General features: G+C 40.4%; 1 protein-coding gene across 3 annotated transcripts in view; it reads right to left on the bottom strand.

The window, feature by feature from the left end:
- The window catches only part of HERC2 (HECT and RLD domain containing E3 ubiquitin protein ligase 2), a 111,567-nt gene that overhangs the window by 92,470 nt on the left and 6,677 nt on the right, over nt 1–12,420 (bottom strand). For all 3 annotated transcript variants that reach the window (XM_083805733.1, XM_083805734.1, XM_083805735.1), the window contains 2 exons: nt 7,934–8,048; nt 1,706–1,843 (listed from right to left, as the gene is read on the bottom strand). In XM_083805733.1, the coding sequence (XP_083661859.1) occupies nt 1,706–1,843; nt 7,934–8,048 (253 nt within the window). The remainder of the gene's footprint in view (nt 1–1,705; nt 1,844–7,933; nt 8,049–12,420) is intronic.

Here is a 12,420-nt window from a genome sequence, read left to right as displayed (position 1 = left end):
TTTTTCAAAATCAATTACCAAGCCACAAAAACTAGCATGGTACAAAAAGCAATTGTTAGCTCTATTTCTTACAAATGCAAAACAAAAAGCTACCTACAGTCATGAGCGAAAGCCACCTGTAACACTTATATAAATAAAATACAAGTGTGTTTATAGTACTATTTAAGGATTTATCTGTCCCATACAGTTAAATCAGAACAAGGTGATGTGAACTCCAAGCACAAAAGGTAACTGAAACCAAGGAATACAAATTTAGTACATCAAATCTTCACAGATATTTACTCTAGAAATAACATGTTCAACAACAAGCCATACTATATATAAGCACTAAAAGTTAATGCAAGAAAGTAACTTTTTTTTCCTGAAACCTCCATACACACACATACACCCCTTGTTTTATAAACTTCTGTTAATTTTAAATTTTTAGAGAAATCATTGGAGAGTAAATTTAAAGGCCAGTTCTTATCCCAAACACCCTGGTCAGTTGAGAGAAATTTGGTAGGATAGTTAGTATTTAGATTACCATTTTTTACAATAGGTTTATTTTACTCTTCAGCAACAAGCACTAAATACAAATATAAAACAAAAATAACATGACCTTTAGCTTGCATCTCTTCAACACAGTCTCCCTTCTTTAACACTCCCTCCCCCTTCCACTGTAATGGCAATTCTTTTCATTCCTCCTACACTGCAAAATTCTGTCCTACTTCTAGAGTGACATCAAGCCCATCTGCCCTTCTGTCCTTAAGAAAGGGGAAAAAGCTGGCTGGCACAGAGCAGAGGACAGCAGACTGGCAGATGACCTGTAGCTCAACAGAAGCAAGTTACATAGCTTCCCTAGCAAAGATGGCTACGCAGATCCAGATTCTGGCCCTGAAGAGACAATGCTCTTGCCAGGGATCCTCAAGTGATTTGGGGTGAGGGGAAAGGAACAGGGGCACAACAGATGTCTCTGAAGTTTGTACATTCCAGTATCTGAATTGGGTAGTTTCAGGCACCAGAAGTACAAAACAAACCACTGAAGTGAAGCTTCTTCTGTAACGTTACTTTCAAAGTTGGACCATTTCAGACAACGTGTTGCTGCTCTGCAGCAATAAGGAGCTACGAACTTCAGCTGGCTTCAATATCAGAATCAGTATTTTATAGAGCCACAGTTGAAGATGTGAACACACAGATTATTTTCCCACTGACATCACAGGTGATGTTACTGTTAGCAAGGATCAGGACAGATAGTTAACTGAACAAACCCTTTCAACACTCCTCCCATGATTCGCTCAAACTCCTTTATATCAGACCACTAATCCAAAAAGAAAAATCAACCATTAAACCTTTATTGCCTGCAGAAAATTCAGGCTTCAGAAACTAAGCATTTTTTTTGTTTGTCTGTAACTGAACAGAAATCTAAAGGCATCTTAACATTTCACTGTATAACTGCATTTGTTCCAAGCCAATTTATCATTCCTTCAAGTAGTACAAAAGGTGCAAATTGACTCTTCAAGTCGTGAGTGTAATTAAACCCAAATGTAGTTATGGCAAATGGTTAACTTGAATCACAGTTAACCACTTACCAAACTTATTCCACTAACCTAACAGATGCATCTGTCAACAACTACATTTGATCCAATTACTTCCTGATGCTACAAAAGCAGTGATCAATATAGAACTTGTAATGCTTCAGTGAGAATCATCAAAACAGCCACAATACCTGGTTGTTTGCCCCACACCCAACTCTCAACAATCGATTTGGCCCTGTAAGTAGGCGGTGGAGCCTCTTCTTCATCTTTCTTTTCTTTGTCATTTTGCTCTTCTTTCTTTGATGCAGTTTGGCATTCAGTGCTATCATCTAAAGAAAAAAAAAAAGACCAGTTAAACTACTTCCTCCTTTAATTCAGACCTAGATTAGAAAGGTAAAGCTCCTTTAATTCAGTTCTAGATTAGAAAGGTAAAGCTCACAGCCCTCATTTTTACAGCAATATTGTCTATCATTAAGAGAACAAAGAAGGGAAAAGAAAGTAGTATGCAACACGTTAACTGCCACAGGTGCTAGCTCTCATGTTACATTACAGTGACTTTAAAATGCAGAAATCACTGCTGCAACCTCCTAGGTAATCTGATTAAAATCCACCCTAACACATTAGGTCAGCATTGCAATAAATGCACTTTAAGTCAGACTTTGCTCTCAAATACCTCCGTTTCTGTTTCATTTACTTGTTTTCATATTCCAACATGTAAAATACAGCAATTGCCTTAATTTCAAAATCAAGGAGAGCTATACATTGACATTTACACTAATTTTATGCAGCAGTATTTCAACATTTCTAACATATCTAGCATCTTAGTAATTACCAGCAAGCAATAATACCACCACTTTCTACCCAAGCAATAAAAAAGCATTTGCAATCCTTTTAAGATTACTTTCATGAAGACAGAAAACAGACATTAGTCACTTATCTCTGTAATCAAAGACTGCATGAAAGCCCCAATTTGCTAAACACAGTAGAACCAGGCAGCTGGAAGTCTTTCCTTATTTGTATGGATTTCCATTTCCTTACCTCCAGCCAGTTCAACGTGCAAGACTGCCTTGCAATTCAGGGCCTCGCAGGCAACTGCCTTTCCCACTATGAACCTTCATTTCTAAAAACATCCCCCCAGATTTCTCAATACTACAATTTGCAAGCTATCCTTGAAGATATTAGACCCAGACATCTTTACCAGGCTCTTAAAAATTACTGGTCCTCCACTCCTACCGGCCAACCCAGACGACACAGACTCCTTCCCAGAAGCCTTGGCCACAACAATCTAGACAGGAATTAGAATTTTGTCTTTCCTTCTATCTCACCCCCCATCACCAAATACACACATTTGCACTAGCACATTTCAGGAGATGACAGTAAGCAAGAGGTTTACAGCTGCAGCTAGATACAACACATCTGACTGCACCTATCCCACTTGGATATCAAAGGGTCTCATTACTTCAGAGCACGCCAAGCAGTACAATTTCCAAAAACATTCAACTATTTCCTCCATCTGGCTTAAAGAAAAAAATGTATGTCTGATCTGGTTGTAACTGGATCTGTGATTGACTATTTGTTAAACATTTCCTTGGCTGCAGACAATAGCACCTCCCAAAACATGCTTTTTTAAGCTGCCTTAATCATACAAGTTTTAAATTAAAGCCAACGTTTCATAACCTGCAACATGCAGTAGCACTCAGGAGGGGGCACCTGAAGACAAGGCAAAGAGAAAAAAAAACAAGAGACAATTGCACATTGCCTGCTGCAGCTGAGACTGTGGGCTAAGGAAGGGATAGCAAAGGTCACCTGAGCACAGTATAAAGCAGCGTGGATACTCCACTTTCAAGTGGAAACTATACCAAGTACAACCATCTCCCTCAAATACCAAGGAGCATCCAACAGTCCAGCAGTCATCAGCATAATAAAACGTGTCCAAAAGATGACTGAATTTAGCTGGTTCTACTCCGAGGCATAAGTAACATTAGAAGGCACAAATCCCATTATACATTTAAACCAAGCACCCTGTTTAGCCAGAGCAGTTCAGAATATTCCCACAATAACACCATGCTCTCACTGTTTCTCCACTCACCCACACATCTAAAGACACGCTCCGCAGGAGCTGCTGGGATTTCAGGCAGTGGGTAGAAGGGTGCTGTGCCAAGACACTATGTTTTGCAGAGAGCTGCGAGAGAACTTGTTATGCTTTCTAACAGATCCTTGGCAAAGGATGACAACAAAGGACTACAAACTTAGTCCCTCGCTGCAAGTAGACGAGGTCCCAGCCCAGGTTGGAACTTCAGCATTGTGTCGTACACAAATAATCTTGACATTAAACATGCACAAATCCACTAGGAGGAGTTTCTTTAATTTTCTATATGAGCAGAAAAGGAAGGTAGGGGGAGAAGGAGGGAGCTGAGCTAAAAGAAAAAAAAAAGAAAACCACATTAAAAGCCCATGACAAATTGTTTCACAAAGGCTTCACTATACTTGCACAAAACCACTTTCTCTGTAGGGACAATGCTGGTATCAGTCTAAGTTAAAAGCAGCAGCAAAGACTTCATATTCATGGAAGCTCAGTTATGCTTAAAGAAAGGGATTGCAGAAAGGGAACCCCAAAGAAAATGGGGGCAGGAAGGAAGAAATCTTGAGCAAAGCCAGCACAGACCAAAATAACAATAAGGCAGTTTTCAGAAGAACACACAAAAAAAAAGGTGGCAGTGTGACAGCCTATTGTAACAACATTTTTCTCAGACTTAAGTGTGAATACAGAGGAATGTATTGGGGGAAAACACCTGTGTTACAGTTCCCCAAATGAACTTTCTCTTAACTCTATTTTGGTTTATAATCGTAAGCCTCCAGGATGAGGTAGGTATGCTCAGAGAGTGAAAACGAAGCAACTGAAGTAATCATCCTCAGCTAGAAGTTAGCTCCAAAGCAAAGCACAAGAACTCTCCACATGCTCAGTCCTGCACAGCAACAGCCTAACCCCGCATAAAGAGGGGACAGAAAGGAAGCAGCTAAAGGTGGGCCTTATTTTCTTCACTGAACATGGAATGTAACTGGCACACCATAACTGCCTCAAGCAGCTACTACAGGAAGGCCTTGTGCTGCTCCTGAATTCCAACAACTGATAGAGTCAGGAATCCCTCAGCAGAAGAAAAAAAGCCTGCAACCATTTCCCAGCAGATGTTGCTACAAATACCTTGCCACTCACAAGGCACAAGTTACACAGTGTGCTTTAAGGACGGGCTGTGTTTCACAACTACTCTAAAATAGTATTTGGTAATCTGAGATCGAGGAAATATTTCAATACCAATAACACGTAACCAGTTCTCTCCGCCAAAGAGCGGACTAGGAGATAACAGCATTAACATATGAAGCCCTAAACAGCCAAGCCTTCTCTTACAGTTCCTTTTCCCATGACCACCAACCCTTCAGAGGATCAGCAACTTAACAAGATCTGCGGCATCTGCAAGCAACATGTTTGTGAAAACTTGCCCCGGACTTGATCACTGACACTGGATGCACATATTTTTAAGTCCAGCTTCTTCCTGACTTCTGCAAAGGAAAAGATCAGGGGAAGGACAACAATGACTATACCTTACTACATGGGATGAGGAAGACTTACTAAAAAGCCCAAATGCTAAGTGTTTACATGATATAGGCTACATAAATATACATAAATTTTGATTGTTATTTGTGAAGGAAGGATGCATACCTAACCATTTATAAATCATATTTACACAGCCCCCAAGGTATAGAGGTGCAGATGACGTAAAATTCTAATCTCCCAACCCTAATCAGAAGTAAAGTTTGTCTTCTGGGGTATACTACTTTTTAAACGATTTTTAAAAATCTGTTGAACATGCAATAAAGCATTTTGTAGTTTTGAAGTCAAACTGTCCAACAGGATGACTGTGGACTTCCCCTGTCCTGCAAAGAGAGTATGATAATCCACAGCTGAGTACTGAATGCTTGAGACACTGGGTACAGCCAACATAACTAGCTTGCTGAAGGCAGAAACAAGGAAGAGAAAAGAGGCACTTTTAAAAAGTTCTTTCTTATATGGGAAAGGAGGCTCAAAGCAGGAGCCAGCCTGCATGCCTGCTCACTGCTACAGCTTCATATACATGTTGTCTGAACAGTAGCCAGCATAACCAATTCCCACATACTGTTATTCCCATTACAAAGGTTTGAGCTCTGCCAGCCTTGCTGCAATCACTTGGGCATTTGGCCTTGATCATTATTTGCAGACACAATGCTGAGTGAGGTGCGTGCATTCAACAGCACCAGGCTGACAGACAAAGATCCAACTTTCAGGTAAGGGGCACAACAGAAGAGAAGAGGAAACCCACCGTGCTTACCAATGACAGGACAGAGGCATGAAGTTGATAATTTTTATAGTTTTACCCTATTAAAAATAGCTAATTGAAACAGGAATTCTATTTACACACAAGTTTGTGGAAACAAAAAGGACTTGTGTGGTCAACTGACATCTTCAAAATGTACGGTAATGGCTTCCTAACTTAAAGTTTTATAGGAAAAAAATATTATTTAATACTTTTTACTATTTTCAGACATTAAACGGATCCAATTTCCTGCTGGCAGCCTGACTACCTTTTAAGTACATGCCACACTGCAAGTGCACCTGAATTTGAACATCACTACTGTCACAGCTGTGCCCTTAGGTGATACTTGGAAACATGCAAACTCATTTCCCTGGATGCATTAATCACACACATTTTTCTGAAAGTGCCAGGAAGAAAAAACAAAGAGGTTATTCCTATACAAATGTTTCTGCTAACAAGGAAAACAAATGCAATATTTGCATTTTCTTCCTAGAAAAGAGAAGGAATGCTTTTCACTATCAATAACATGGTCTTCCAGTCTACTGCCTCTGCTGACTACCCGCTGCAAGAATGAAGCGCCTCTTTCGAGCAGCCCAGGCAGCATTAGCAGAGAACGATATAGCACTAGTGAAGTAAAAGGGATTATAACATATGATCAAAATCAAAACTTCTTAAAACAGACTAAATAAAAAGGACTACTTACAGCAACCCCTCATCTCCAAATTAGTCGATATAGCAGCATAATCCGAATATTGATATTAAAATATATTGCTTTTCATATAAAAACAGTAGGATTTACATAAATCTAGTTACTGGCATGCACTTTTCCCTTTCCTCTTGAAACAGATTTGTACATCATTTATGTAAAAAAAATGAACTACTAACTAAACAGGCTGAAGTATTCCACATTTTCATTTCATGAAATTCAATTTGAGCTGCAAAATGACCATCAATTTTTCTGGTTTCATGACTCACTACTGCCTAACAGAATCAAACGTACAACCTGATCAACGTTGACCAGAAATAGCCTTGATTAACTTTTCCTTCTCAAAGTTCAAGTCTAGTTAGCAAATCAGTTATATCTTACAAACCATGTAGTCCAGCACAGTGGCATTTAAGAAGGCTAACTACATTGAAAGAGAATTCATACACTGATCTGAATATAGCCTTCTCAGGCTCTTAACTCTTAAAGTTTTCTAACCTATTGTAGCTTTTCAAAAGAATAGATGTTTTAGAAGTACTTCTGTAGAAAACATACTCCAGCTGCAGAAAAGAACAGACATGACATCCACTCTACTGGACCTACACTTCACCCCTCCAAAGGAACAAAAAGGCAGGATACTTGTGCTATTTGTGCTAACTGCACATTTGCATTTTTAAGAACATTTTTGCTACTTTCCACAAACCCCCTTATTGATAAAGGCAAAACTACATGGAATGCCAAATCCAGGTATTTCAGAAAGCTGAAAATCATTGAATATCCAATGACAGATCTTAATAATTCTCTATTCCTTTTGTAAAATATTGAGCAAGTCTCTAATCAAAGAATGTGATTATTAATCTGAATAGATATGTTACTCTGTCACTTGATTTGCAGTGTTTGACCTGCCCTAAAGTAAACTAAAAGACAAAATAAAGCACTACATGTGCAGTTGGATTGTGGTCAGTTTTCAGCTGACCTTTTAGTCACTTCATGAAGACTATAAACAAAATTAGAAATAGCACTATCACCTTTACCCCTTCCTCAGCCCACTTCCTTTAGACAAAGGCCTCAGCTGCAAACACACCAAGGAGAGTGAACAAAAGGACACTGCCAAGCCTTGCTCATCATAACACGAGTGGTTATGTTTAATTTAAAGAGACTGGAACAGATTTAAGCCTTCGTTTGAAGGCTCAGACATTACCTTCCTGCACACTTTAAAAGAGATCAGTTTCAATTGCATTTAACTCAAAATACGAACACTGCCAAACTGTATAGACATGTGACAAGAAACCAAAGCTTTCTTACAGTATGAACTCTGAAATCCATTTTCATCACAAGAAAAGGGAAAAATAATAAAAAAAACATACCTTTTCTTGGAGGTAGTTCACTACTTTGTGTTAATTCTGTTCCAGGATATACAATCTCCCCATCTTTTACCATTTCATTCCATAAGCCACAGAGTCCATCTCGTGTAAAAGCAAGCTGTTAAAAAAAAAAAAGTTATATGCAGTTACACACAGTTGCATTTTTCCCCTCAAGCCAACACAGAAGAAATTTTAAAAAACACCATATGTCACCTCACTGGCAAATTCTTTGTGTGTGTTTGACAGGGACTTAGATGATCTTCAGGATCTCTGCTTCTCTAGCTATGCTAATTTCAGATTAAAAGCTCTACCTGATCTGACTGTGTAGACTCAAATACGGTGAGATGAATTTGCTTTTGGTGAGTAACTCTCATCAAAAGCATGATTTGGTCACCTCAGAAATACCCACACATTCAAGACGACATCATGCAGTAATTTGGGTAAATGGGGGAGGGGGATCCCTTTTCCCCTTTGGGAACAGCCATCCAGTAAACTGAGGCTACTTGAAGTCACAAAATGGGGAAGCACAGGGGAAGTCGCTACAGTCCCCTCTCCAAACCAGCGACTGAAGAACGTGGAACTCGGTCAGAGTATGTGACACGAAGGTCACCAACTTGTGGAACTACCAACGATGTCAATCTCCCTTGAAGAAACCTAATGACCAAGATACCCTGTCCTCTGCTGCTGGTGGTCTCTGCTCTACAGAACACTGCAAAACGGGCATCTACTTCTCGAGTGAATTCCTTAATAACCAGGCTAGAATTTGCAACCATACAGCAGAAGGGAGAAGTGGAGTAAATGTAAACTGGCAAACAGAATTCCTTCAGCATGCCAGAGCGGTGCAGCAGAGACATCCAAGAAAAATGCTGAAAGCTTATTTAGAAGCACTCTTGTGTTATGTAACTAACATTCAAGCCCAAAGCATTTTAAGTGAGGAGGAATAACACAAAGAAGTTACACAACTGCTGTTAATATTTGCCTTTATCCACAGAAGTCTGCTTGTACTTTGTTTTGATCAGTTTCCTAAAGATATTTTATTAAAGATTACAGTTTTTAAGAGCCACAGCCAACTGCAGGGAAGTCATTTGCTGACCCAGCTAATCTAAGTAACATGAAAAATTAAAGACAGGTTGCACATTATGACACCACTGCAGCATACTAAATTACCACATTAGCTTTTTGACTTCATATTGCATAAGCCAGAAATTCACTCCAACAAGTATTAATGATTTCCTTTTCTTTTACCCAAAGTACGGGCTGACAAATTGTATGTATTTGTCACTTGCTACTTCCTTTCCTCGGGGGGGGTAATAGAGAGAAGAATCACACAGTCTGACCTAGATCTTATTCAACTCATCCACAATTTATCAATTATGTGGCACCAGAATTACATTGTGACAATACTTTAAAGAAAGTGACATTCCTTGTTCTTTGGGGCTAGACAGAACATGGGCCTCTTGCAGAGATTAGGTTTTCCTAAAAACTTTACACTTGGGTTAAATTTTTAAAAAAACAGAATAGATTGAACTAAAGTCGCACTTCAACAATGTAAAAAACAAAACAAAACAAATCCTCTTCCACCAACTGAATTTCTTGCATTGTTCTAGGTCTATAAATATTTCAACAAAGACACAGGCATTCATTTTCTCCTTCATCTGATGTGGGCATAGTCTTTACTGGGACATGTAAAGAATTTATTTTTCCCAATTCTCAGTGATACGTTTTCTTTTTCGCTGTTTTTGGCTCCTATTGCATAGAAGATGTTTAATTATTTTAGGATGTTCACCTGCTCAATGCTAACCTATGGCAAAACAAGCTTGAAAAATAGCAAAGGCAGCAACTCTTCGGATGGATTACAAAAACAGTCTTTGCAAAAATAACAATTTTCACCAAGTAAAGACTTCTGTCTATTAAATTGTCATCTTTTATATTTTATGTTCTCAAATCACCCTGGTATGGAAAATAATTCTCACTGCCCTTAAACTTACACACTAAAAAACCTACAGCCTTTGAACTCATGATTCTTCATATGCAACATTATATTAATGAGGAAAACTTCCTACTTTTGTAAGCACTGCTACAGTAGAATGAAAAGAATTTTTTCCATTTTAACCTCTAATCTTTTTGCATGGCACAAAGCTCATGCAAGTCCTTCAAGCAGCTAAAAACTGAAAGAGTAAACAAAATTTCTTCTGCCTTGGGTTTGGTGTTCAAATTCTTATCAGTCATTTTCTTGTTATGGTGCACAAAGATAAAGCAACCACTGAGATTACAGGTCAGAGACCGCTCCTCCTCCTCCTCCAAATATGTCATGTGGAAGCTTACGCTACAAGCAGTCCTCAGAAAAACAAACTTGCTTTCATTCATGCTGTCGTTAACATTTTGCCAGTGGTATATGCGCTGGGGGAGAGGGGGAAGGGACAATTTTGAAAGTAGAGGAATATCGGACTTCTCTTGTAGCAATAATCAAAGCAACTGCCTGAAAGGACATTGAAGAAGCTGTACTTACAACCAGTTCATGTGTCGTAACTGCAGGCAACTCAATTCCAACTGTAACAGGGTCACTATTAACCTACTCAATGTAGAGCAAACACATTAAACAGTGCCACTGTGACAGTCAGAAGTGGAAGCAAAGGTTAATTTTAAAGGGGTAAATTGTTCAAGAAGTTTTGTTGACATAATCCAAAAACTCCAGGACCGTAACAGAAGTTTCACAACTCCCTTCATATTTCAGTTAACCCACAGAAACCGGGAGGAGTGACCAATATGCCAGAGGGTCGTGCTGCCATCCTGAGGGACCTTGACGGGCTGGAGAAATGGGCTGACAGGAGCCTCATGAAGTTCAACAATAAGTGCCAAGTGCTGCACCTGGGGAACAACACCCCCATACATCCACACATGCTGGGGGCCACCCAGCTGGGAAGCAGCTAGGCAGAAAAGGCCCTGAGGGTCCTGTTGGACACCAAGTTCAACATGAGCCAGCAATGTGCGCCTGCCACACAGAAGGCCTGTGGTGTCCTGTGCTACATCAGGCAAAGCACTGACAGTGGTTGATGGAGGTGATCTTTCCCCCACTGCTCAGCATCAGTGAGGCCACACCTGGAGCACTGGGCCCAGTTCTGGGCTCTCCAATACAAGAGGGACATGAGCTGTAAAGAGTCTAGTGAAGAGCCATGAAAACAATTAAGGGACTGGAGTAGCTCATGTATGAGGAAAGGCTGTGAGCTGGGGCTGTTCATCCTGAAGAAGAGGAGGCTCAGGGGAACCTCATCAACGTCAACAAACATCTGAAGGGAGAATGCAGCAACAACAGAGCCAGGTTCTCTTCAGTGGTGCCCAGTGCCAGGACCAGAGGCCCTGGGCACAAACTGGCCCACAGGAGGCTCCCCCTGAGCACCAGGAGCACTTCTGTGCTGTGCGGGTGAGGAGCCCTGGCACAGGCTGCCCAGAGAGGCTGTGGGGTCTCCTCCTTGGGGATCTCCAAAAGCCGCCTGGAGATGGGCCTGGGCAGCCTGCGCTGGGTGGCCCTGCTGGGGCAGGGCTTGGGCCTGGTGGCCTCCAGAGGGCCCTGCCAAACTCAACCGTCCTGCGGTTCTGTGACACTAGCAGCTGAAGATAACAATAAGTCAACTCTATGGTCAAATTTCTGCTTTGATTACACAATCCTGCCTTCTTTCTTTCTAGTGTTTTAAGACTTGTCAGGAAATCTGATGCATTCCTGGCTTGTCAATCTTGTAGGTTTTCCCACCTCATTCCCCAGCTAGCACATTGCACATGTAAGCACAACATGACAGAATAATAGGATCAGAAAAGCCGACATGTTTTAATACAAATGAATTATTAACCAACAGAATTTAGTACTTTAAATGTATTGTGGGACCTCTGCACGCCATACAGTTACTTAAATATGCAAATTACTTATTAAAAAAGAGGGCGCTGTTCACAATGACTTTTCACAAATATTCTGCAGGAGTATGTTACATCTTACTGTCTCTTCATTGTTTCTGACATACTGGGATTGCAAGTACAAGAGTACAAGTCTAACACCCACCCACTAGTTGTTTGATTCACACGATCATCTTTCCCTCTAATAATTTAGTAACTTCATTTGTGAATGTATAAAGGGATTCATTTGACAAACTCAGTAAATTAACAAAGAATAAGGTTTCACTGAATGTTTCCAACTGTCAACAGTTGCAGAGATATATGCTCTGTAAATTTACCACAAGGACCCCAAGTCCCTGCTTGCCACACCACCCGGACACTTGCTTCCCAAGTCTGAGATGACAGCAATGCATAACTCCATCCCCACTAACCAGTACCCTACAGCCCTGGCACATGTTCTTAGCCTCCCTACTCATTTCATCGTATCCAGTAGCATTCCCCATGCCCCCAAATCTCCCTCATCTTTCCCATAACACCTCCTAACTTCCTTTCAGGAAAGACCACGTATCTTCATCTCCTTTACACCTCACCTTCACAAACCCAAC

This window comes from Anser anser (genome assembly GCF_964211835.1).
Source record: "Anser anser genome assembly, chromosome: 1".
Classification (NCBI taxonomy): Eukaryota; Metazoa; Chordata; class Aves; order Anseriformes; family Anatidae; genus Anser; species Anser anser.
The sequence above is the reverse complement of the archived record's forward strand: the minus strand, read 5'-3'. Positions and strand labels throughout refer to the sequence as shown.